General features: G+C 45.6%; 1 protein-coding gene across 1 annotated transcript; it reads right to left on the bottom strand.

Annotated features, from left to right (window-relative positions):
- Positions 1-1,322: 1,322 nt before the first annotated feature.
- Positions 1,323-27,799, bottom strand: LOC144101595 (L-lactate oxidase-like). Its single transcript, XM_077634739.1, has 9 exons — positions 27,709-27,799; positions 22,557-22,731; positions 17,497-17,648; positions 13,421-13,676; positions 8,400-8,563; positions 6,597-6,688; positions 4,145-4,303; positions 3,420-3,489; positions 1,323-2,584 (listed from the first exon to the last, which is right to left on the bottom strand). The coding sequence occupies exons 1-9, from the start codon at positions 27,752-27,754 to the stop codon at positions 2,454-2,456; spliced, it is 1,245 nt and encodes a 414-aa protein (XP_077490865.1). The 5' UTR covers positions 27,755-27,799; the 3' UTR covers positions 1,323-2,453.

Below are 27,799 nucleotides of genomic sequence, written 5' to 3' on the forward strand. Positions count from 1 at the left end.
TGAAAACGAGGTTCTCGGACGGCCCTACACACCTGTCGAAGGTCAGGAAGGAAATGGAAAAGGCCTGCTGAGAGGCAGGATATTCCGGTTCTAGTCCTATATGCCTAATGAAGTTAGGAGTTGAATATTCTGCAGTTTAAGTAGCATGCGGACCGATTCAGGGTCAGGCCCTGCGCTATTTTGGCGTGCGTGAGATAGTTTCACACTATGCCAAGAATTTCATTATTCATATATTCAATGTCTGTAATACAGAAAATAGAAGCTATCAGATCGCTCACCGCGGTCCGCACCACAGATGAGGCAACCTGCACGCCCTGTTGGATTAAATCCCCTCAATATTTTTCGGTTTAACGGGTTGGTAAATTATGGATGACCGATCAATGCAGGCTTCCGCTTTTTATCGACATGGTGCAAGCGAATTGTGGGAATTCCCAATGTTACGGGATCGACTGGTGAACACTGAGAACTATCGAAAAATAAGCATCTTATTTTTGGTTATTTACTCATTTTGGCTCAGCTTCGTATAAAAACTAGTTGTTCTCATTGCCTTTCAATGTATACTTCGCCAATGTTTCAACGGTTTCTTGCTAACGTGTATTTCTGCCCAATTTACTTCGCCGTTTACAACATCAAAAGCGGTCGCAGTCGTGTGGCGCCATCTGGCAGAGCGCCGAGAACGGCGAGATGTTCTTTGTCACATGCGGAGCCCTGGTTGAGATACCTTATAGTTCTTACACCGTGACAGTGATTTCGGAAGGTGCAGTCAGCTCAGACACTTGTTTCCCGTTTGGGTTTCGGTGAAGTTGACCACAATAGTGGCTACCTGTGGGGAAAACCAAACAACGAACGTGAAAGCAAACAAAAACAAAAATGGTGGAAACTTTAAAACAGCGCAAACACTTCATTCATGTAGCAAACACCACAAATAGATAGGGTCTAGGTAGGGCAGACCACCACCAAGCCGATTATTTCAGTCTGCATGACGAAAGTTCAGTTTCGGCAAGTTGCTTCATAATGGAAACGCTATAAACAAGCGTCAAAAAGACGGCAAAACAGTTAGTTTTGTGAGTGTAATATGTCTCAAAGCGGCTCAGGCACGCCGGTGTAGAGGGCTCCAGATAATTTCGACCACCTGGGGTTTTGCAACATGGACTGACATCGCACAGTACACTGGCCTCTAGCATTTCGCCTGCATAGAAATGCGACCACCACGGCTGAGATCGAACCCAGGTCTTTCGGCTCACCGGCGGAGCACCATAACCATTATGGCATCGTCGCGGCAGCTACGCACAAAGTAACAGCCAAGACAGGACGGATGCTGTTATCAGAAGTTTATTTATGGAAACTTGGTTCATGTTGGAAACATAGGCGACCAGCGCGAAAAAGAAGCGGGTAACGGAACAATTAATGAGGACAGTGCGGGTGCTGTCCTGTCTTGAGTGTTTCCTTGCCTACCTATTTCTTATGCTGGCCAACTATGCTTCAAATACGTTTTAGGTCTCAGCTTTGACAAAGACCACGGTTCACAGCGTAACTGCTGTTCCTGAAGGATTTTCATAGGGAAGCAGTAGTAACAAGCATAAACATGGCCTCTTTCACTGAAGCATAAGATAACTAAACGTCCGCCCTAGCGAAGGCGTCATTCTGATCGATGTCGCTTGATATCGAGCATTCAAGTGTCAATTTCTGAGAGGTAAAATGAATTTATATTACAGTAACATGGAAATTTGTGCTAGTTGGTTCATGTTGGAAGCTTTTATCAGCGCTGCGACAGGGGACAAGCGCAAGGACAAGCGGAACAAGCGGTACAAACGGACAAGGGGACAAGCGGAAGGACAAGCGCTTGTCCTTCCGTCTCTTCTTGTTCCTTGTCCCCTGTCGCAGCGCTGGTAAAGCTTCCGAAATTTACATTACAGTGACGCACCAGTCATGTCACCCGTACCGAACAGCTGCAGTGTAGTGGTCTCCTCAGCTGTCATTTGATCGCTCGGTTCAAACTGAACTGTCGTTTTGTGGGATGAAGCGAATAGAAAATGGTGGCCATACGTTGTCTCTAGTTTTATCGGTGCCAAAGTTGGAGCTGCGGCTAGCGCAAGAAAGTGAGAACCCAGTGTACGAAGCCCTTTGGTAGTAACGAACACTTGTGACTGGCTGGTGACCGTCACATCGGCAGTGGTGATTGTGCAGCGCACGCTGGATGCAGTTCCAGCTGTTCATATAGTCTTGTGGCGCATGAACACCTTTGGGCGTTCGGGCTCGGATCTGGTAAATAATTTTACACTTCTGAGTACCTACCACGGTACTGCAGCTCCAACTTTGAGTTTTTTTCGGTCCCCCTGGCAGTCCAGAAAATTAACTGATGAAGGAAAATAGCTTTGTTTTCCAACAAAAAAAGAAAATGTAAGAAATCGAAGGAGGTGATGTCTTCACAATGGTCCTTGACGCCTTCGACCCTATGGGACAATTTTGTACTCGACCCAGTCTCCCCAGGGCGCTCTTCGTTTACAGGTGTTACGCAATGGCTCAGAAAACTGTCCCTCGCGGGCGATGTAGTCGGTGCACAACTCATTGGAATCGGTGCAACCTGTAAAATATTGAAGGCCACATCTTAATGCAATGCAAAGGCATAATAACATAGAAATTAGGAAGTAACTGCTAACTAACATCCGCATCTTAGCGTACCTTTCATTTCGAGCCGCAAGGCTGCGCTAATGTGTACACTAATGAGTAATTACTTCGTAATTAAGATCTACTCCACATTGGAAGTTTCTCTAAAGGGATTGAAATTTTCAATGGGGAATGTCTTAAATCAAACTATCGAGCTGCCTGTAATAAACACAGTCACACTTTAATGCTCATAGTCGTTAGCAGTTGCTATTTCATGTATCTTCTTGGCTGATCCGCTGAATTTACACTTATGAAACATGAAAGCCATCAAGAATCCACACTTTTGTGTTTGGTCAGAGACATTTGCGATGGTGATAATAGTCCTTAAAAATCCCACTGTAAGTGATTTGTGTAACTGGGTAGGTTGATTTATGCTGCTTGAAACATCATCACAATTGAACGACAGAAAAGGAAATGTAAGGGCACGTAATTCTGCTACCTTTTTTCTGACGCGCGATCGCGCAAGAAGCTAGGGAAAGGGTCGGCTTACCGCCCATATTACGTAAAGAATTGGCTTCCCTTGGCCTTGCTCCGAGCCGCATAAGCGGCAAGCCAGAAACAACTACTACACCATGCTTCAGTTACGCGATGTGTCACAGTGGGCTGCTATGAACTGCTCTCGCCGCAGAAAAAGTTACATGAAGGCTAACACGACTAAAAGCGCTGAATGACTTAAAGGACTTAAAACTGAAGGGTCTCTAATCGGCAGCGCTTGTGAAAATACTAAATAGCTTTAAAAATGGGTCACTTACCTAGGAGTTGAATTGTGCGTTTTAGTTCACTCCGGAATATGTCCAACACCTTATCGACTCCTTTCTTGCCCTGTCAAAAACATCGAAATCGTCGCGTATTATACACATGGAAAAAAAAATGAATGATTTCAAGTAAGGCTTGTTTAAAGTTAAAGTTTCAAACAATATCTTTGCCCTAAAGCCTGCGCAGAGGAGGCAACGTTTCAAGAGGGGAGCATATCAAGCGTTTCCTCAGCGCAGGAAAAGAGCGTTTGAAGAGCGAGAAATTATAGCTGTCAGAACACATTTGTATGAAGACAAGGCCTCCATAAAAATGGGCTAGATGATGGAAAGAACGAGTAAGCAATTGTCTTTTAGAATACGATTGAAAGCGACGGTTCAAATACATTCCACAAGGTTGTAACTTGGCTTCCAATTACCTTGGATGCGAATGAGCCTTTTGGAATTGCTTCTTTCCGGCGATCACATTGTGATTTAACCGTTAGCGAGTCGTGATTGCACAAAGGATATTTACCGGCGCAATAGTACTCTAGCCCGAGACATGCACCAGGGTTATTCATGGCAGCTGTTCAAAAAAAAAAAAAAACACGGCACTCAAAACAGGACAACGAGAATGATTTTGGTGAGCCCTCCTTAGCAAGCGCCGTATGCCTTGGTGTTCACTGAGTTCGTTCGGCTGTGGTATAGTTTTCATGGCATCGAAAGCAACGATGGGTGAGGCTTACGTTGTAGGCGAGTCCCCAGAGCACCGGCCTTCCGACGAATACGGCGCGGGCTCCAAGGCTGAGCGCCTTGGCGGCATCGGCCCCCGAGCGTACGCCACCGTCCAGGTACACCTCCATTTGGTCTCCTACAGCAGCCACCACCTCAGGAAGGGCCTCGATCTGAATGCGAACGTAAGCGGTTAGGTATATGGGACTTTTTATAATTTATTCAACCACTGAAAAAAAAAAACGAAACGAAGGCGGGAGTCCATATATTGGCATGGAACTAGTAAGTAGTAAATTCAGTGCACACATAATTTGTTTCTCATGAAATAAAATACGATTTTTTTTCAGCCTAGGATCAATTGGAGAAAAGGCGTTGTATCGTGGCGATGTGATACGCATGTGCGTTTGTGTAATTCTCCTTTTTGAGCTTTTGTAGCCAGCAGTGGCCGATAAATGTAGCTGTGCTTAATGAACCAGCGGCCAATTACGGAAAAAGAGGGGGGTAAGTGTAGCCTTACAATACCCTTAGAAAGAATAGCAGTTAAGTGAGCTAATAGAATGAAAGAGAAAACAAACCATAGGTAATTACATTTCTACGTCTGCAAACATTGTTTCTGAAACGGTGAATTACTTAGTGGCCGAGTATGCAGTAACCAAGTACTAACGAAGATAGTACGCGTTATCCTGGCTCGCTGTTGGCTGCAAATAAGTATTTTATTTATTCCATTATTAACAATACCCTCAATTGCCAAAACATTGCGGAGAGGAGTGGGGCTTAAATGGCATTAAATGCAAATAAAATGAATACGCGGCGAAATCTGCTACAGCAGTGAACATTTGCGAGGCATCTTTGTCGCAGAGTAGCAGGTTGTATGCAGAAGACTGGAAAAAAACAGTTTTACTAACCAAACTGCTACAACATAAGAGTAAAAAATAATTGACTGTTAAAAGCACAAAATAATACTAGAGACAAACACGTAAGAATGAAAAAAAATGTACATGAGAAAACAGACAGTTCAAATTCGTTCGTTCACAAGTACAAAAATATGATACACAACCATTAAAAAAGACGAAAAAATACAAAAATAATCTACTTTAGCTTATCATTTAGAGTATTGCCAACCTAAAATGGACAGCGCGGTACAGAACGGAACAAAAAGTGCATGCAAGGAAGAGGTGTCGCCAACTTCAGTGTCCTTGTCGTTCGCAGCTTTTACGTTACTGAATCAAAGCGAACTATGGCTAATAACGCCTTAATGTGTTGCACTGTGGATAGATACTGGATGTTCATATACTCTCACACATTAATTAAAGAGATATTCCAGCACATTTATTAGAAAGCGTGAAGTAATCGTAACCGCTCTTTAAAATGACAAATAGCAGTAGCAGACCTGAGCTCCGAAGTGCTTGTGGCTGGAGAGTAAAATAATGTCGTAAGCAACTGAGTAATTCTGTGCTTGACTCTAAAATATTCCAAAAATCCGACATAAGACCAGAACTTGCAGCCTTCCATGGAAAAAAGAAAGCGCGTGCGGCTTGAACATAACTCGCGAGTTATTGCTTTGATCGTCTTGATGCATCGTTTCTCCACCTGTAATACTTGCCAGATTTGTTCTTAATTGTTCCTGTGCATGCGATTGCATTCCCATTGCACTAGTTTTCAATGAAAATTAATGTTTTTGCGATAATTATACAAGCAATAATCTCGACGCCAGTTGCGGTCTGGCAATCTTAACTAGACTGCTCCCCTTGCGGATGCCAATAAATATGATCTCATCTGAATGCTTCGCAGTTGCCCATTTGCAATATCATGCCTGAGAAAATCATAAGTTTTCAGACAGCCAAAAGGAATTGACAGCAAATATAGACCCTGTAGAAGGCCGAAGCAGCGTTGCAATTATAAGCCTACTTGTAGAAGTGATTGCGGCCTTGGTTTTTTTTTAGTGTTTGTATGTCCCTTGTCATTATTCATTACGTGCCAAAACTTATGGCGTCGTAATGCGTGTCGTAATAAATCAGTATATAGCTGCATAGTGGCGGGATAATGGTCTGAGTAAAAAACAAGCGCCTACGAAAATTTGCCCATTAGTCCTGAAGGGCTGTTTCCTCACGAGTTCTGCAGTGTCGCGTTTAACCTCCTTCTGAGCGTGCCGATTGGAAAGATGTGAAATTACTTGCCCTAGCGTCCCTGGAAAAATAACTTTGCACTAACTTAAACACCCAGAATAAGCAAAGCGCCTTGAAATTGTTGCAACGTTTCTGCATGAGGAAGCACGTGAAACATAACTCCGCTTGTGCTAGGTGTCACGCTTCAACGTTGGTAACCTTCCAGATTTTTATAGTATGTGAGACGCCAAACATTCGGGATTCCTCTCTGCCTTTTCAAAGCGGTTCGGAATGAAAAGAATTTAAGCCGTGTTATGCTGTTTCAAAAGACATGATTTTTATAAAAAAAAAAAAAGCGTACCGTCGCCGGATCCCCGTCTAACTGTCGTCCACCATGGTTGGAGACAATAACAGCCGCCGCACCGTATTCCATTGCTCTCAGCGCTGCATCTCCTGCAAACATGGATGGAAAAAACTCAGGAGGGAGCGTCCGACGTTAACCTTGAACCATAAGCATTAAAAATAAAATGGGGAGAGTCGATACCACATGTAATCTCACTGCGTGATAGCGTGCGGTGATATCTATCACCGCTGCGATTGGGAATGCGCGGGCCAGCGCAGAAAAATGACTGTTGACCAACCTCCTTCCTAAAGACACCCGCGCCGTGGTGCCGCATAGACGCGCGCACTAAAACATATATACAAGCATAAAAACGCTAGGAACTGACTAGGAAAGCGAAAAACAAAGGGAGGAAGCGGCTCCATGAGCACTTTGCTTGTAAAGGCTGGCCGCGTGACGTCATGCTCTCTGCCGGGCCTTTTTTTTCCTCCATGGCTGCAACTATATGAATGTAGTTTCATGCACTGTTAGTATGTCTTGGTGAAGATCACGGCATCTTCCATCTTGCAGAAAGTATTTCGGAAAATTTCCAACGCATGCAGTGCGCAGTCATCGTTTAGCATGGGTTGCTCTTGGTGTATTTTCAGTAAATATTGCCGCGAATATTTGCAGTGTTTGTTCGTTTTTCAAATCTGCCGCCACACCACTTCATCGCTTTGTTTGCGACGCAAGACGCGACTAGATTTATCTCGATTGATCGCAGCCAGGCAGAGCTGATTCTACGTTGTTCCCGAATGTTCTAGTAACTTTGCGCCCTTTATCTCGAATGTTCGCTATCAGCTTTAAATTGAGCACTGGCGACAGCGACGGGCATTCTGTTCGACGGCCGCCGAGCACGCTAGTCGCTTCGCCGCCGCCGAGTGATTCAGTCCATTGAGGGCGCAAGTCAGCCCCATAAATAGTTTTCTTTTAGAAGACCTTTTGTCCATTTCATCGCTCCTTCGATTGCCGCCACCACTACGTGACATCTGGTGGAGGTGCTGGGTAGCCTTCCATGTTCCGGACGCCCCCTTCAAGTCGTGACGCCAGCCCTCAACGCTTCGTACCCGAGGACGAATCAGCAGATCAGGGAGCCAGCCGACGTCTCCAGAGAGAGGAGCCTGAGTTCGGGACCCTGCCGGACCGCACCAGACAGCGAAAATACGCTGCTACGAGCACCGCTACCTCGCCGAAGATGACATCGATCATAGTGCAGCAGGCGAGGGTGCCGCCAAATTTTAATTTGATCCTTAGGCGAAGACCCCGAAAAATGGTTGGACCAACTTGAGCGCGTGGCGTCATTCATAAAGTGGTGTGGCGGCAGATATGAAAAACGAACAAACACTGCAAATATTCGCGGCAATATTATATTGAAGAAAATTTTATACTTTCTGTCACCAATTCCGGTTCGATTTTGCAATGGAAGCTCTAGGCTCAATAATGGGATGGTAGAGACTGCACTAAAAATCATGCGGTTGGTATTGCATTCACGCCTATTCGCGTATTAATGAGTGAGCACAGTGTGCCCATGAGCAATCTTTAATGCATTGCTGCCTATTACACGCATGTGTAATAAGGAAATTTCCAAGTGTCAGTGAACACGTGAAATAAAAGTTCACACCATGCTCTCACACGAGCGGCAAATTACCCCACAGTAGCGGAAAGAAACGAATAGTGCTCTTTTTGCTGTAATTTCTCCTCACCATTAATTTCTTTTTACGTTGACTGTTTTTGCATTTTTTTAATAGTCACACTGAACGCAGTGCCTGACAATAGAATACCTACCTGTGAGAATGCCCTTGGCAACGATGGGCAGGCCAGAGATGCGCCGCAACCAGCGGATGTCTTCCCATGTGACCTTAGGTGAGAGAAGGTGGCCAATGAAGTCGCCACTCGCCGGCTCAAATGTGAACGAGCTGCCAGGACTCGATGCCTCCAAATTCGCAAACCTGTGCGGCGACACCCAACAAGTTTTCATTACTATCTGTTCCATTAGCTGCTTTAAATTAGCACGTCTTTTCGGCCCTGCTGCTCGCCAGCCCATTGGTATGCCGCGGCGCTATGCTGCTGCAGCAATTTTCCCCGCTTGATCTGCGATCGTACTACATGTGGATAACGCACACACAGCTGCTTTTAGCTCTGAATCCCAGCCTAGGTACAGACACTACTTCACTGGAATGTTGATAAAGTTTCTTGCAGTGCTGCCATCAGGAACTGCAAATGGAAACATGGCTGATGGATCCCTGGCACTTGTAACGTGAGATTCACAAAAGGCTGATAGAGACTTTGCGCACCTCCGTGAAGTCATGCTATTTAGCCTGCAAATTAGTACGCGAACAATTTGTGAATGATTGTGAACGCGCGCGGTACTGCGTCGGTTCAGGCAGAAAAAAATGGCACCTGCTCCCTACACTCTGAACACAAACTCTACCCTCAACACAAATAAGCCATAGGAGTAAAAATGTGGTAAGCCCTCCTCTAGCGCTCTCTCGTGGGGGGGGGGGGGGGGGGGGGGAAAGGTGTGCTGCCTAACGCCCGGGACAGTTTTTCATTACTAAAAATAAGGCATACTTACGGTTGGCGGCGTTAACAAATTCCCTCGTCAAAACATACGAAGTTCCAGCAGTTACGTAGGTTGTAACCAAGGTTTCAGCCTTCTCTATTTACTAACCTCAAGACATGCTATCCCGCGTTTAAAACCATCCGCTCATTGCTAACTGCATCTAGTTGCTATGATTTGAAGTGTGAATAAGCCTCTGTTGCCATGAGTAAGCCCTCTGTATATGTGACGATGGCAATCTACTCCGGGACTTGGGCATCATCATCTCCGGGACTTGGGCGCTAGAAGACAGCGCACTCTCTTTTTACTGTCACGCATGCTAAATCGTTCTCAGAATGTATATAAATTAAGCCGATCGCGACCCTTTGATGCTCTGCGCCACTGATATAAGTTACCGTGGATGACGCTGTATAATCATGAAGGGTGACATGGTAGCATGACAAACATACTTTCAGATACCCCCTTTGTTCGCAATTCAAGCGGAAACAAAAGAATGGAACATTCAAAGCAAGATTTTCGATAACGATTATTTCACGTCCACGTGAAACGCAACCTGTCGCGTTCATAGTTTTGTACCTCCACATATTAGCGGGCAGGTTTGATCTTTACTGCTAAGTTCGAGCTGAGTTTCCCGACTAGATGTAAAACTGCAGATAGTGTTTCCAGCATTCGAATAAATGCTTTTGCATTGATTTTTGCTGCGTAGAATACGATAATGAGCGGGCAGTGCCGCGGGACGGAGTGTTCGCGTTTGGCGAACAGACAACGCCAAAAGACAACAGACACATTTGCTCGGGATTGGGAGCCATCGTATTACTGTTTACGTAGTAATAAGCCGTCTATGAAGCAGAGTACAGCCAGCTGTAAACAGATATATTATAAACAAAAACGTTAAGCTGTAAACAGAGTGGGGAGTTTTCCCAGTAATGCAGAAATGTGCTTTGAACTCTGTATAAATGGGAATACCTCTGTCCAAAGTAAACGCTTCCTAACATTATCTGAATGCTCGAGTAAGTGAGTTATAGAGTTAATTTGTTGAAGCTCCGCCTCATGCAGTACTTTCGTGACACTCGAGCGTGTTATAGTCTACACTTGATCCGTGGACATACATTCCAACATTCAAAAAAGATCGCCACTAGCATCACTTTGGGAACAGCTGAAGTACAAGATTTTGTCAAAAAAGCATCGTCATGGCTGTTTTTTATTAGCTGTACAGAGCAGCTCTATAGCAGCCGTAAACGTTCTAAAACGTCAGACAGGTGAGGTAGCAGATTGGCTTGTCTCTCAGGGGCATTGAGAATGCTCGGAGCGTAAAAATAGCCGCACTAAATGTTGCGGACAAAAACCGAGCTGCGGGGATTCGATACTTTCTAAGAACGGCTATCCGTTAAAATCAACGAGCCGTTTAGGATTGTCAAAAGCATGACCTGAAGACTAAAAAATACGTAATTACATTTACAGGAACAGTGACATCATTAAACAAGCACAGACATTAAAACCGGATATTTCCTTAGAGGATTAAGTCGTGTTTTGCAGCCGAAACCTTATACGGACTTATAAGACTCGAAACATTAAAACGCAGTGCAAAAGAATGGCACAGAAAACAGCAGAAACATAGAAAACACAGGACGAGCACCGACTACCACCTGCTTATGGTGAAGCCACCCCGCACATTATAAGGTCATAATAAAACACGTGATAGTCAGAGAGCCAATGTAATACGAAGTTAAAAAAGCGGGAGAAAAGAGAAGTGCGTTTCTTTCATCCACATGGCCAAAGGGGGATGTCGAAACAAAATTCACAGCAGGTGGTCACGCAAGAAGCACTAAAAACATTGAAGGAAAAACATAGTCACAGGAAAAAACAGATAAAGTTTTACAATACTAGGGAGGCCAACAAGAAACGCGGCTAAACAGTAAAAAACAACAACAGCAGCAATAGCAGCAACAAAACCTTGATTAGGAGGCAGGCGAGCGCGCACCAGACAGTAAAGAACAACAAAGGAAAAGCCATGTCACATACTAAAAACAGGTAAAAGCTTATATATTTTTGTGGCCAACGCATAACTTGGCTGAAAGCTAAAAAGCGTATTCAAGAGACCAACCAAAAGAGGGCTAAAAATTCGTCAAAAGCATCACATCTAAAGCAGAGTCAAGCAGATAAAAGCTTTAAAGTGGCCATGACGATGAAACGTAAGGAACAATATAACTGCATCGACTTAAGCATGTGTAATCAAGGATCGGTCAAGGTGCGATCAAGAAAACACATTTCTTTTTCGCGTAATGAAACTGAAGGTGTGCTGCCAGACGCCTCACGTGCCTTCGCAATGTGATAGGCCCCAATTACATCCCTTTCAAGTTTGTTCTTCGCCGTCGCCAGGAACATCGCAATCACTAATAAAGGCTTATAGATGTAGTTAAGCTGGTTGCACTGGTCTGAAAGATGTCCTCCGGATCTGTTTTTTACATTGAGGAAAGGCTGAGCCCTCACAATAAAGAAACGTCCCGTCTGGCCTATGGTGACTTTGCCACAGGTTAGCGGAATCTGATACACTACCCCGGTTAGGCAGTTTGTGTACCGGTTCGCATGTCTCGTTGTGCAAGCCCGCTCTCATTGTCTGTTAAAGATGGCACGTATCTTTGCCAGCTTGCCCCAAGATGAGAACACGACCCCAACTTTGTACCTTCCTGCTATGTTTTTTAAGTAGTGCGAGATCTCGTGGAGGTAGGGGATGACAGCTACACGGCTATTTTCTCGTTCGTTCCCAGCCTCCGCCTGTTTTTCCAACATTTGAAGCAATGTCTCGCTCAGATTGCAGACGAATGAAGGTGAGTAACCGGCAGACTAGAGGTGTTGTGCCTGCATTTCAGAGCTGGAGGAGGTAGCAGGTACAACGCCTCTACTCTGCCGGCTACTCGTGTTCTCCGCTTCGTGCAGGCTGGCAAAGAAATGTGCCATCGTTAACAGACAAAGAAAGCCGACTTGCACAACGAGACATGGAAACTGGTATTGAAACTGCCGAAACGGGGTAGTGTATCAGATTCCGCTAACCTGTGGCAATGTCTACATAGGCCGCATGGGACGTTGCCAATTTAATGTGATGGCTCTGGAGCATTTCCTCAAAGTAAAAAAAAAACAGATCTGGAGGACATCGGAGGACATCTTTCAGACCAATGCAGTCAGCTTAACTGCACCTGTAAGCCTTTAGTAGTTAGTACGAGGTTCCTGGCGACGGCGAAGAACAAAATTGAAAGGGAAGTGATTGAGGTATAACACATTGCGAAGGCGGGTGACGCGTGGGTCAGCACACCGTCAGTTTCATTGCACGAAGAAGAAATGTCTTTTCTTTATCATGCCTAAAACCTTCTATTGTCTCTGTTGCATATGCTTAGGCAATACGCTTACAAGCTTTCTTATGTTTCATCCTCATGGCCACTTTAAGGCTTTTACCGGTTTGACTCTGCCTTAAGTGTGATGCGTGTAGCGAATTGCTAACCCTGTTTTGGTTTGCCTCCTGATTACGCTTTTTAGCTTTCTGCCGCGTTATGTGTTGGTCACAAAAATACATAAGCTTTTATCTGTTTTATTATGTGACATGGCTTTTTGCTTCGTTGTTCTTTACTGCTCCGAGCACGCTCGCCTGGCTCCTAATCATGTGTTTGTTGTTGTCGTCGTTTTTTACTGTTCAGCCGCGTTTATTCTTGGCTTCTCTAGTATTTTATAATCCTTGTATGTTTTTATTTTGTGACTCAGCTTTTGCTGTGATGTTTTTAGCGCTTCTTGCGTGATCACCTGCTGTGAATTTTGTTTGGACTCGCCCCTTTGGCCGTGTGCATGAACGAAGTGTACTTCTACTTTTTCCCCACTTTTCTGCTTCATGCTTCATTAGCTACCTGACGGTCACGTGGTTTATTATGGTTTATAGCGTGCTTATGGGTGGCTTCACAATCAACACTTGGTAGCCAACGCCCGACCTGTGTTTTCTTTGTTTCTGCTGTTTTCTGTGCCGTTCTTTTGTGCTGCTCTAAAATGTTTCAAGAATTAACCAACTAGCCCAGACACAAATTTTAGTCATAAGACTCATTATATGGACATCGAAGATAGCAGCTTTTCCAGGTGCCTTTAACGTTGTTTATCTTCGTTGTATCTATTTGGCTAGTTTTCAAGCCAAACCGTCTTTAGGTACCCTTCTCAGCTGCTCTGGATAATGTTGCACTGAGCTGACGGTGTGGACATGAGTGATGACCTGAGTCCCTGAGGAAGCCGGAACATGTTCTTGCTGAGGCTGATGGCTTGTCCTGCTACGGGGGAGTCCACGGTGACGACGATGGCACCGAAGTCTTGGGCTGCAGCTCTCCTCACCATTGACTCCGTGAGGGACCGGTTTGTGAATAAATAGATCTGTTGCCAAAGCACGAGGTCAGGCGCACTAGCTCTGATGTCTTCAAGGGATGCGGTGCTCATGGCGCTCACGATCATCACCGTGCCAGCGTCACGGGCCGCTGCAGTGGAGAAACACGGGAATGTGAGGAGCGCCATGGCACTTGGAACTCTTAAGACTAATCCCGCTGTGCCTCGCTGTTTTAAACTGCGAGCTAGATGTATTCTGCCAGCCAACATTGTAATCGAATTTGATTCCATTTCTTAATACACGGTAGATTAGAAGGTCTCCCAACTAAATGCCTAAAAATGCTGCTTGAAAGTATCTAGGTGACTTTAACAACATGTTCCGATAAAATAATGTTCATGTTAAGATGTCAACGGGAATTTTGCGTGGCGGCAACTGAGTCCCCGGCGCCGTACATGTAAACATTTTCTTTCTGTCGCTTTGAATGACATGAATTACTGCTACACGTGATGGTGTAAGGGACTACACATCAGTTAATTACCACAGATGCTGTATATTGTAAAACACTCTCAATGGTAAAACACTCTCAGGTGGTATGCTAAGACCTTAGGAGAGGGCCCATAGTACCTGAAGCTATTGGGTGGGTTCATCAGAGCTCTGGTCGCTAGTGCTTATGTCAACTTGCACTAATTTTGGTGTACTTAGTAATAGGACCACTGAGAATGGAGCTGAGCTGACAAAAGTACATTCGTGTTATCTCGAACACCAACTACTACCAACGGAATATCGGTGCAGCCCATACAGCGGCAGCAAGACAGACTTCTCGCATCTCCGTCTTGTACCCCGCTTGGAGAGATCGCAGTTCAACAACTTCCTTAAACTCATCGGCCTTTCATGCTCATTTGAAGGAAGCTGAGTGTGACTCAAACCAAAGAAATCATTTAAGTTTTTTTTTTTCTGGAGACGTAGATGGGAAATCAGCTGTCTAATCATTTTTTGCCTAAATAATAACTGATTAGAAAGCAGAAAGAAATCAACCACATGGCTCCAATGATACCAGGACCCACGACCTCCATATGTAGCTCAATGTGCTCCACAAACTGAGCTAAGGCAGAGGCAGCCCAATTTTCTACTTTGGAGTGTTGTCACGCGTAACCTAATCTTGAGAAGGCTCAGAAGAGCGAGCTTTGCCCTAGAGGCGGACGACAAACGTCGTGCGATGCCGCGAGTGCCACGTGTAACGTCACCGAAGCGGTGAGGGCAGCCGCTGTGTGAGAACACTCTTGTACTGTTATGGCATGACGGCTGCCAGAAACGAGACCCTCTTAAGCAATTGAGTAGAAATGAGCAGCGACATGAGGGACTTGTTAGGACATGCATTTGAAAAAAGCCAACAGTCTATGAGACCAAGGAAAGCATCAGGGATAACTTTAATTTCTTGGGTTCATCGATGGTAAATTAGGCCTGTAGTTGTTTTTACCTGGACGATAAGTTATTAGAAAGTACAAGAAAAAACAAGTCAAATGCTGCCAGTGGTGCTAAAAACAACGATCTCCGTATTTTGGCGTGCGGTGCTCACCAACTTAGCTGTGGCGGCGGCTGTGGAAGCTTCTATTTTCGCTGGTATTCGTGTTGCGTGCAAGCCAAAGATGAGAGTTGAGTTGATCCTCTGAACTGTTGTTCACGTAACCCTCAAAATTAGATAACAAGCAACCCGAACCCATTTGAAATTAAAAAGTGGGTTAACCGCCGCCGTAGCTCAGATGGTGGAGTGCCGTGCGCGACATACTGAGGTAGCATTGCGGGAATCCGCTGGCGGTACGAGATTATTTTTTTCTTCTACTTTGTAATCGATTATGATTGTGGTAAAATAAGTATTACAGAATTAATTTACAATCGATGATTCCCGTAAATAAAAAATAATTCCCTGTGCTTCTCTTGCTTTTGGTGACTGTTGGCTTGTTTGAAATGTATGTCAGAGCGGGCATGTCATGTCCCCACCGCTGACTGCTCAGTTGCTTCACAAGCTTCATTCTGGAAATGTCGCTAAAGTTAGCATCATGAGAGAACAAGTACGCTAAATTGGGTGAGGTGGAGCAATCGCAATTTTAGAAACTTAGCGCAAAAAAAAAACCAGGACACAGAAGAATGCGCTTGTGTCGTGTCTCTGCTTTCTTCTGTGTCCTGGTTTTTTCGCGCGACGTTTCGAAAAAGGCATCAAGAGGATCCTCGACCAGACACCGCTTTCACTATTCGATCACTTCCCACTGGCAACGGCGGTATTACATGACGTTCTACGTCCGCCGCTATGAACGAGGGCGGCGCTGGTGTAAACTCTCATGGTCGGGTTACACGCAACACGAATACATTCCGAAGTAGAAGGCTGGGCAGCCGCTGTGTTTTCTTTTTGCCAAAAGTAACTTTAAACCCGTTTGATTTTGATTGTTTATGTTTTGTGTCTTTTTCCTGCCTGTAAGTTGTCAAACTAGTTTTTTTGTTGCCGGTTACTCCTGTAGAGTGGAGGCACCAGCAAGTTGCTTTGTAAGTGGCCTCCATATATAGCCTATTCTTCTACATGAACGCCGGCAATAAATGAGAAGTTTAAAAAAAATTTCCCCATTGCTCAGTGGCAGAGCAGTGCACACGACATACAGAAGTCATGGGCTTTGATTGCATTGAAGGTTTGTATGTTTTTCCTCCTACTTTCCATTCATTTGTCATTGAGGTAAGAATTATTTAATTACTGACTGCCTGTAAATTAACCAACAATATTAAAAACAAATGCCAATGCTTTTGTTGTTATCGGCGACTGTTTGCTTCCTTCAAATGCAGGTCACATCAAGTTTCCCATGTCATACCCTAGTATGCATAATATCATGCTCACTGTGACGCGGAAGACATAGATAAAAATAGCTAATAAGCAGCTTTGTTATTTCTCCTGATGGTAACAGCCTTTTGCTGGCAGAGATATTTCGTCCGTTGGGTACAACTGTAAACTGTGAGGTTTAACGTTCCGAATCGACACATGGTATATAAGGTAGACCGGTATAGAGTACTCTGGACAAATGTATACCAGCTGGGGCTGCTTAACGCGCGCTGACATCGCAGAGTACACTGTCTTTATAGTGTTTTGCCTCTTTAGAAATACGGCCACCTGGACCGAATTGAACCCGCGATATTGGGATCAGCAGCCAAACTCGAAAACCCCTTAGCCACTGTGGCGGGTCGAGAGGGTAGGCATTGCGTCTGTATCTATCCACAGGCAATGCTCAGGGCTGCTAAGGCAGGCTGAAGTTGTTCGGAGGTGATACGTTCGGATCAAGCGGGTTGTGTGTAAGCCGTTCAGCTGCATTCTATGGCATATGTGATGCTTTGGTAGCATGAGGGTGGGTAGGGGTGTACTGTTTGGGGTGTCTTCCAAGAACTCTCAAGGTTCAGTTACACTACACATAAATACACCGCAAAGAAGACGATTGGACCGCAATCACCGTAGCAGAGTTGGTAGAGCGCCGGACACAAAAGCAAGTGGTCGTGGATTTCGTATCCCACTGGTGGCACGCGGTTGTTATTTCTTATGCCCAGCACCGGACATGAAATTCGGTGGTCGTGGATTTGTGTCCAACCGGAAGCATGTGGTAGTTTTTTCTTCTGCTTGCTAATCAGTTATTTTTACAAATTGATTACCTTATTTATCTCCTAAGTATGAACATCACAAATTAAAAAAGAAAGGTAAAACATCGCTAATGCTACGTGGTTCAGGTGACTGTTCGCTGCTGCCAAGTAATGTTGACCTAATGAGTGTTGACACAGAGAACACCAAATTTCCGGTTCGTGAACAGATTAAAGTTCGATACCAGACTGATAGCGTACGTGATGCCAGATTGGTGTTCGGCTTTTATTGGAGAGATACGCTTCAAGTAGTTTCCACTGAGATCTCAACGATGATTGCAGAATACACCGTGCATGCGGCTCACCTTGCGCAGTGCCAAACTCGCCGACCGGGTTCGCTATCATGTGAGCTGCGGACGGCGAGAACCCGATCGGAAAGGACATCCTCCTGCCCAACACGGTGGTGGCGGTGTTGACCATGGACACGTCCACAAGTGCTCGCGGTCGGAATCGAAACCTGTTAGATGACGGAGGGGAAAACACCAATGAATGAAAGGAATACTGACTTTGACGAACAAGCAGCTGGAAGAATGATAAAACTGATGTTTCAATTCTCTGTACATATGCAGTGCAGATATCGTGCACGATAAAGGTAAGTAACGTAGCAGAGCCACCACTATATTGTTAATATCATATTACGCTAATCCGTGCTAACAATAATCTTATGTGCCCAAAAGGCTTCGACAACACCAGCTGGCCGTTTTCAAATTGCACAGCCTGTTAATGCTCTCTGGGGCCCTTTGCAGCGTGGAACCCTGCTTTATACTGAAGAGCACTTTGGTCTCCAGACGGCTAGTCAGATGGATAATTGTTAAGGGCATCCCCTTTGAAAAAGGGGGCGGTTGAACGTGCCACCATTGGCGGGTGCCACCACTTACGGCGCCATCTATAGTCCGATACGATCCCAGCCACACGGCTGATATGTGTGTTGTGCTGCAATAGTGACCGATTATCATAGGCCAGCTGCTTCTTGTGACTTTATTTGCACCTGCGGACGCACTCCTCGCTTCACGGGTGACTGTATAGGTTGGTCTATTGGTTGGTTTATTGGGGTTAATAGCCGAAAGCAACTCAGGCTGAGGGACGCCGTAGTGAAGGGCTCCAGAAATTTAAACCACCTGGGGATCTTTAACATGCACTGACATCGCACAGTACACGGGCCTCTAGAATTTCGCCTCCATCGAAATTCGCCCTCCACAGCCGGGATCAAACCCTCGTATTTCGTGTCAGCAGCCGAGTGCCATAAGCACTGAGCGACCGCTGCGGGTTTTATACGAAGGACAATCGTTCAAGCCAGTTACCAAACAATATGGCAATTTTTTTTTCTGGAAAGCGTCGCAAATGGTACGCAAGCATTTCTGCGCTGGAAACCTGCCGCAATAGAAGTATCTTGCACGTTTTCTTTATACCAAACGAACAAATGGTCACTAGCAGGCCTTTTGCGTGGGAATTCACGCCGTTTGCTGCGTTCGAGCGGTAAAAACGAGGCTGAATTTTACAGATACAGCCTTGCACTGATGCTATTTATTTTACGCGGTTTACTCGGCTCTCGCGGCAGTTTCCAGCTGTTAAGAGGCTTCTCATTAGGTTACCTCGCGACGCCAAACAGACGCATACGCAAAGCATGCCAGCTCACCCCGCACCCATTTGTGTAACTTGCCACTTAAGCGAATCGCATGGTAAGGCAAGATATAATTTTTAAGTAAAGGCTAGAAACGCGTAAACAAAAGATGGGGCCTAAACACTGGGAACGTTTCAACCAAAATGAAAGGCGAGCGTGGCTCTGAAACGGAGAGATGAAATCGAGCTTACGTTACAGCATTTCGCACTACAGCGTTGCTCTCCATCGAGAGCTGTGTTTTTAAGAAAACAATAGATGCCGTAGTTAGCAGGAACAGGAGAAAAGGTTAAACAAGCTCTTAACTTGAGGAAGATAGGTATCACCGCGAATAAAAACAAAAAATAAACGTTCGTTTTAACCTAGTGACAAAGCATGGGTTTAGCCAGATTGGTTAATGAGATTACTTTGCTGGGTCACTGGCACTATATCGGACGATATCGGACACAGGTTAAGCTCTGATTGAGGTTAAGCTAATCTGATTAATTCGTGTCACCGATAAAGGTAATGAAGACAATGATGTGCAATGCCCAGGGAGAGAGGGTATCGCAAAAGCACGATTTTTTTTAGGTTCATACCTCCGCCACGTACCTGAAAGCGCAATTGAGGTGTCCGCTGACCCGCCGCGGTGGCTTAGTGGTTAGGTCGCTCGGCTACTGAACCGGCGTACGCGGGTTCGAACCCGTCCGCGGCGGCCACGGTTCGATGGAGGCGAAACGCGAAGGCGCCCGTGTGCTGTGCGATGTCAGTGCACGTTAAAGATACCCAGGTGGTCGAAATTATTCCGGAGCCCTCCACTATGGCATCTCTTCTTACACTCCCTCCTTTATCCCTTCCCTTACGGCGCGGTTTCGGTGTCCAGTGACGTATGTGACACAATTACTGCGTCATTTCCTTTCCTCAAGAGCAAATTTTCATTTTCATTTTTTCACCGACATCGCACAGCACACGGGCTCCTTTTGCGTTTCACCTCCATCGATACGCGGCCACCGCGGTCGGGTTAGAAGCTTGGAACTCCGGCTCAGTATCCGAGCACCCTAAATACTGGGTCATTGTGGCGGGTGCCTATTTCTCCAGTGCTGCGCTTCTGCCACAAATTTGTAAACGCCAACGCATGTAGCTCAAATCTCTCTGTCACTATACTGCCACGCAGCTCATAGCGCGATTTAGGTGTCCACTCACCTAGAGACTAGAGAGCCAGTCATGACCTTTTAATTCCTTTCCTTTCGTGGCTATTTGAGAGTCTTTACATCCACACGCGGCTTTTGTGATGCAGGAGGCTAATAGTGCTTTCGCAATAAAATAAAATTCCGTCTGAACTTGTGGGAAGTTGAACCCAGGACATAAAGATTGCGAGGCGAGCACGGAACCCATAGGCCACAGAACCGCGTTGCTGTGTAGGAAATAAATGTGAAGCTTGTATATGCGTTGCACGTAACTGCATGCTAATTAGTAGTTCTGCCATTAAAAAGAAATTAAATAAGTTTAAAAACAAATAAAAATCAGAACGAATAAAAATAAAAAATACTTTCGCATTCAAAGCACGTTAAGTAGTCTTAAGTAGCATCAGTAATTTTTTATGCTCCGTCTGCAAAATAAAAGAAAATTGTCGAAGTTGAGATTTTCATAACGCCATTGCAGGGCTGCATGCCAATGTTGCGCCGCAGCCGAGTGTTTTAATGATAGGCTATACTGATAACGAGGTTCTCAGATGAGTACTTTGCTACTGGCCCGCATTTAATTTTCAGAAAATACTGGCGCTAGTTTTTTTTTTGTCGTGCGCCTTGCGGCAAGAATTACCTGACGATTATATTTTGAGAGATATTTTTCCAAACATACCAAGAGTGACCGCATCGGCAAGTTCACGATGGCACCGCAGTTTAATAATGGGCTAGCATTACTTACCTATGTCGGCGAGGTTGTGTTTGTAAAATGTGTCGGAAGCTGTTGTGTCGTTCTCAGAACGGTTAAGGTCAAAAGAAATCCTTGTAATCAATAGAAGATGATGTGAGAGTGAGGTGTGACAAAATTTGGTGTAGGCAGGTTCATCAGTTCATTAATTACAGCAAAAAAAGTAGAAAACCGTCGAAAGAGCGCGGTGTTCAGTATAGTAGGTGGGAAGAGAACCTTCGATGGCAAAAAAGAAGAAAAATATTCAAAGAAGTGAAAATAAAGCTTTAAATGAATTGAAATGTGCTTTATGAGTAATAATGATTGAAGAAAATGTTTGATTGACATAGAGTAATTAGTTAACTAATCAGAAGCAAAAGTCTTTGGACGGCTGAATGGGCTGGACGGGGATACACTAGGTGGACGGAAAAGCATCAATGGCCGCCAAATTTAAAAAAAACCAAAAATGTGTAAATGAGCTGAAAGGGGGTTAGTTACAGTAGCTGTGCGAACCTTCTTCTGATATCCTCCATAGAGGAACAAGAGGAACATAGGCGACGAGCTGTTCTCAAACACATGCTTTCGGATTCCTCCACGCAAGCAGGCTTAGGTCTCCTCAGAATTGTTTCGCAGGCTTTATTCTAATTTATTTCGCAGGCACGTGGCGACTTGCACACTAGTTGGCCGTTCGTATGAGGTTTAAAGTACTAGGAAATATTCAAGATCGCGTCGGGCATAACAAGTGACAGCAGTCGCGGTTCGCGCGATCCCTGAGAAAGAGCATTCCGAGCCGCACTTGAATAACGTTCTCACTAACCAGCTGCTTAACGTGGGAGTTTTGGCTAAGGCTTGCGGCTTCCGCCATTGGTACTCCTACTGCTACTTATACTAGTCACTCCCACCAGTACTTCTAGCAAAGGTACTACTACTACTTGTGCAGGTTCTTTAACATTAATAGTGCTATCCACTGCTTCTATGACGGCGAAAGCTCTATACATAGCCTAGAAAGCCAACGCAGCTGTGATTGTTGAATGGCAACTCCAGATATTTTGGTATAACGTTACTTTATAACGTTTTTGTTGATTATGACATTATATTTCTTGGCCTCACTCGCTTAGGTTATCTGTGGTGTTTTTCCAAAAAATGAAAATAACGTACCGATCACAGCAAAAAGCTGGAAAACGAAACCGAAATAAGGCCTCCAGCAAAGTACGTGTATGAGGTTACCACAGACAAAAAAAAAATGGCGTCAGCGGGCACTGACACAACACCACTCTTGCGCGCGTTGAACGGCTATATCGACGACTGTTAGTGAGACTGCTGATACTGAAGTGCTTGAAACGCCCCAATACAGCTCGAAAATATTCCCTTGAGAAAATATGGAGCAGATAATGACGGGAGTGGAGCTCGTGCCGGTGGCCGCAGGAATCTGGACCGACAGGGGGCACAGAAGTAGACAATATTTAATGCATCTGTGCTTAAGAAAACCGCGGAATCTGGTAAAAAGGATCAGCAGACTCAGAGGAGGTACCGCGAAACTTTCAGCAGAACGCGTAGGCGCTGAGGTGGCTCAGTGGTTAAGGTGCTCGGCTGCTAACCCGAAAGACGCGCATTCGATGCCGGCTGGGGCGGTTAAATTTCGATGCAGGCAAAACACCAGAGGCCGTGTAGTGTGCGATGTCTGTTCACGTTAAAGAACCCCAAGTGGTCGAAATTCTCCAGGAGTCCTCCACTACGGCGTCCCACATCTGCTGATTCGCTTTGGGACTTTAAACCCCATAAACCAAACCCAAAGAGTCGAATGCGTGTATGTCTGAAAAGTACCGCGGTTGAACTTTACGAAACAAGAATGCTTACCTTGTGAAGGCCTCTGTGTTTTCTCTGAGTGTCTGCTCCTTCTCAGCACCGCTGGCGATGTAGCTCCTTGTGGCATTGTCAAGGTTCGCCTCTCCCAGGCGCTGGATGTCTGCTATGGTAACCACCATGTTGTCTTCATCATTAAGGGGTTTTCCATGGATTTGATGGCAGGCCACTGAGAAGGAAAAGATGGGCACAATTTCTCTTCCCGTTCTCAGGTCATTTTAGTTTTGATTGAAATTGACTGAAGGCAGCCACGAGCTTTCGAGGCGTCGGTACATCTAGACAACGAAACTTGTAGTGCTTTCGCCACTCTTCAACTCATCGAATGCTCTTTTTGAGGGCGACTCTAGCAAGGACGCAGCCATGAACGCTCTTTTATGCCCTGCGGTGGATTCCGCCACGTCGCATGACGAAGGACCGGAAACTACGGATTGCAATCCAGCTGAAGCGAACGACGAACACTTTCAAAGCATTGACCGCAGTGAGTGGGTGGCCGTGAACCCGCGAGCTCAAGTGCGATCGCGAATGGCGAACGCGGCTGCCCTGCGCACAGTGGTATTTCGCGCCGCACCCTGTCGCTAGCACTAACAGTGACCCGCTCTTATGCACTTGTGTACGCGATAGTGATGGCATCCATCCTCGCTTGCCCCGAAGCCACTACGCTCACGTCCACATCAGATACCGGTGTAACATCTTCATAACTGAGTCCGAATTTGAATCTACAGCTCATCGCATTTAATGTGTCAGTTTCCTTTCGATGCGCGGAGTTTGCTGTGCACTGATCGCGTATCTCGCCGCCCACGGGCTTTGTCCTCTATATAACCATCAACCTAACTACGCCCGCTGCAGGGCATAGGCCTCTTTCATGTCGTTCCGATTAGCCCTGTCCTTTGCCAGCTGTGGCCAGTTTTGTGCCTTGGGGTAAATCATGCCATTCTACTTCTGTATTTTCCACGGAAACCCTCATCACCAATTTTGAGTTTTTACATACGGACGTTCTCGCAGCACGAATGATGGGCATATTTTCATCAGTCCTGATTCACTTCACTCGAGTCCACGTCCTCTGATTCGTCTTGTATCACCGTGCCGTGGACAGATGCGAACCGGAGTGCCCACTCGCCTTGAAGTGCCTCTGATGGCGCTACGGACACCTAATAGTTAATTATCACCTCGATAACGAACGACGGTGCCCTAAGTATTTATTTCAAATCGCTAGTATGGACTCCTCGCGCCATTGCTTGCCATACTTCTTACAAGGCGGCGAGGCGGTTCCTCCCCTTTTCAGTGAACAATGTAAAGTTCAGCCACACCACTACCGACAAAGTAGTGCCAACTCTATTTCCACCGAAAGCAGCCCTGTAAACGAATAGAAGCTACGCACGACTCACTTACATTGCTCTAGCCTACACAGTGACGCAACAGCAAGAAACCGCCTCCCCCCTCTTCTTGCTCCAAATTAGTAGCAGCGAATGGTGTAATAATAATTAATACTTGGTTTTTGGGGAAAGGAAACGGTGCAGTATCTGTCTCACATCTCGGCTGGCACCTGAACCGCGCCGTATGGGAAGGGATAAAGGAGGGAGTGAATAAAGAAAGGAAGAAAGAGGTGCCGTAGTGGACGGCTCCGGAATAATTTCGACCACCTCGGGATCTTTAACGTGCACTGACATCGCACAGCTCACGGGCGCCTATGCGTTTCGCCTCCATCCAATGGTGCGGCCAAGTAAGGTTTTAGGCTCACCAGCACAATCACTAAAGGGCTCTACACCAGCCTGTCCGACATGGCCGCCACGAGAGATCCCTCCAAATAAGCAAAGCCTCCCGGAACGATAGAGGAGCCTCTGCCGCCGGCAACGTGCCAAGACGACACTTCGGGGCGCAAGTCAATGGGGCCAAGCCAGAGCAGTCGCGGCCACTGCTAAGCCCAGCCATCTTACCCACCCCAAGTGAGCCAAACAGTGAAAGTATTTGCTCCTCGTCCCAACTCTTATTGCTGCAATAATTTCCATGCTTTCAAATCAAGGCATCACCAGCTTACGCCCGAACCATTCAGCCGTTTTAGCAGAAGCTGGACTGGTCGGTAGCTCTCACCTCCCCACTAGAAGCCAAGATACAAACCGTTTAAACAAAAGCATCTCCAAATCGAGGGGCTGATGCAGAGTTGTAAGCGCGCGCATCCTTATGACGCCGTTAAGACCCTGCCAGGAGCATCCACCTCGATGGCCCACAACTGTGCGGAGGTCGAGTAGCTACGGGGACGTGTCAAACCTTAGAAATTTCACAGTGAAACTGTCGTAGCCACCAGACCCAAAAAACTTTGTTTCACTAGTGGTTACTCGCCTGACCTCGCTCCCTCATATATAACTCCTTCAGGAAACAAGGGGTGAACTTAACGCGCTCGGTTATTGCTCCTTGAATGCATTTTAGTGAACTCCGACCCCCCAGTAGACTCTACTTTGTCGAACGAGATGTCCGTTTCGAACAAATGGGCATTGGGGACGAACTCAAGCAAAACGTTGTCCGCATTAACATTTACCCCTCGTTACCTCCTAAACAAATGACACTCCTAATTTTTTGCAACATATTTCTGGCAAACGTCCTCTACGTTTTAAAACACCGGCGGGCCTCTGGTGTGGAGACTTTAACACCCCATATCCTATCAGGTACTATAGTCGCACCTCGTACCCGGGCCACATCTTTCTTGGTGAGACACAACCTCGCAGAAACAATATGTACAACGTACCTGGTACTTCCACTCGCCGGGGCACACGCACACAACCACAGATATTACCGGATGTTAGGCTCGGATGCAACATAAGAGTACTGCTCTGGCCGGAAGTACTCCGGGATCACTTACTCAGCAGCCAATTTCATCATCAGTGGAGAATGTGCGCTCATATTGGAATAGAGCAAGAAGCAGAGGTGGTCGCCAAGGAGGGATGTAGGGACTACAAGGCGGTAACGTCTCGAAGTAGGTTAGAGTTGAAGAGGGAAAAGAACAAATTTTCATGGAAGAAGCCTGTGAAGAAGGCAGCGGTAAGAAAGCAAATAGAGGAACAAGGTGTTTCGCTGAAGCACAGAATATCCGCTTTAACTGAGAACGACGACATTAGTGTCCAAACGGTGAAAGATAATCTCACTGATATGATCATGGAGTGCACAATAGAAAGGGAGGGTATGACAGACAGCACACCGGCAAGCTCTCTCAGGAGACGAAATATGTTATTAAAGAAAGAATAAACATGAAAGGATCTAACCCCGCCGATAGACTAGAACTGGCCGAGCAAACAAGGTGAAAAGTGTAATGTAGCCCGCATAGGGAAGATTAATATGGAGAGAATCAAGCAGGTTCCACGGAACCGAGGTTGCCTAAAAGCGGTCAACAGGAAACTAAGCACGAGCAAAAATCAATTGTATGCACCAATATAAAAAAGTACATTGCTATTACGCATATGGATAACATAATTAATGCCGGCGAGTAGTTATACGAAGATCTTTACAGTAGCTGAAGTAATCTGGATGGTAATCAGACAAGCACTAGTGCAGAAAAAATTGTCATTCCGCTGGAAACCAAGGAGGAAATAAAAAAAAGCCGCAGAACCAATGCAAAGCGCGAAAGAAGCTGGTCAGCATCGTATAAACGCAGATCTGGGGAAAACGTTAGCATGACGTTTGCATTATCTTATTGCGAAAGATAGGGGGTGACAAGGACTGGAAAAAAACAGGCCGGCCGGTATAGGCTACTCAACAATAGACCATACACCGTCAATCAGGTGATTGAAAAAATCGAAGAATGCAATTAACCCTTATATATAGGCTTCATCGATAATGAGAAAACATTTGATTCAGTAAAAACCTCGTCAGTCATGCATGCATTGCAGAATCAGGGTTTAGAAGAGCGATTTATAAAATTATCGGACAATATCTCTATTGGCTGCAAGACCGTCATAGTGCTTCATGAAGAAAGTAATAAAATCTCCCTAAGGAGAGGTGCCACGCTGGGAGGGGTGAAATCCCCGGTGATCTCTCCGGTATTAATCAGCGCGAGCTTACAGGAGATGTTGAGAGACCTAGACTAGGAAGAGCTGCGAATAAGAGATAGTAGAGAATACTTTAGTAATCAGCGCATCGCTGATGACATTTCGTTGCTGAGTAACTCAAAGGAAGAATTGAAAACCTTGATCAATGACCTAGATCGACAAAGCAGAACTTGATCCCTGCCTGTGTCTTGTACAGTCCTGAATGGCGCAAGGACAGCCTTTTGAGGGGGTTAATATAGGATCTGAGTGCTTGACATTTTAATCTAACAAACGAACTGCCCCGTGGTGACAATAGCGGTTATTTTTTCACGTAGCAAAGAAAGCGGAAGCAGTGTCAGTCCTAAAGCTCTCGTTGTTCTTGAGAGCTGCAGGCGCAGCTTCAGAGCACTTGGAAGCACAGAGAGACACGCGCGGAAAACATAGGACACAACATACGAGTGCCTTCAAGTGCTGTTTTTTATTTTTTACGTTCGTCCCTGTGATTATATTCTCCTACACAAACTGCACTGCCGGGGGGTGACGAAAAGGACGTCTTGCTTTGTGCATGCATCTGAAGCTAGGATACCTGCTGGCGAGACCGTTCAGTCATGTGCGTTCGTTTAAATTATAACTGTCAAGATGTAAACTGGCTGTTTCCCGACCCTAAGTCATCGTAATAATTATATTGCTTGACTACCTAAATTCAGAAAACATTGACAGAGTAGCAGCATGGGTTTGTGATGATGGTTGACAGCACGCTGTGCGTCCAGGCGTGCCGAAAGGCATTAAAAAGTAAGTCCTGGTCGACTGGAAAGCAGGCAAAGTGATAAATGCGCATTGTCTGGTCTTTAGTTTACATTTCGACCCGCGGAAAGCTCGTAGCCTTCAGTCAAGAAAACTGCGTATTTCGATTCAGAGATGACAGGATAAAACAAGAGGCAAACATAGTTCTGCTAAGCCACTTTCCCACTGTGTTAATGAAAAACAAACCCTGCTCGTCTTCAGCTAGCCCAAATCCCTTTATACCACTCGTGCAATATGAGTCAACGCTCATGCAATGACCATCGTTCATCTAAATCAGAGTGCCGCCTGAGAGCAAACGTAATGAAATCGGGATTTATGGTACTCACAATGAAGGAAGCAGGTGACAACCAGGTATAGAATCATTCTTTCCATGGAGGTTTGCCTGTGGAACAGGATAGTATGACTTGACAGCGTGTC

The sequence above is a fragment of the Amblyomma americanum genome, chromosome 8 (genome assembly GCF_052857255.1).
Source record: "Amblyomma americanum isolate KBUSLIRL-KWMA chromosome 8, ASM5285725v1, whole genome shotgun sequence".
NCBI classification, from domain to species: domain Eukaryota; kingdom Metazoa; phylum Arthropoda; class Arachnida; order Ixodida; family Ixodidae; genus Amblyomma; species Amblyomma americanum.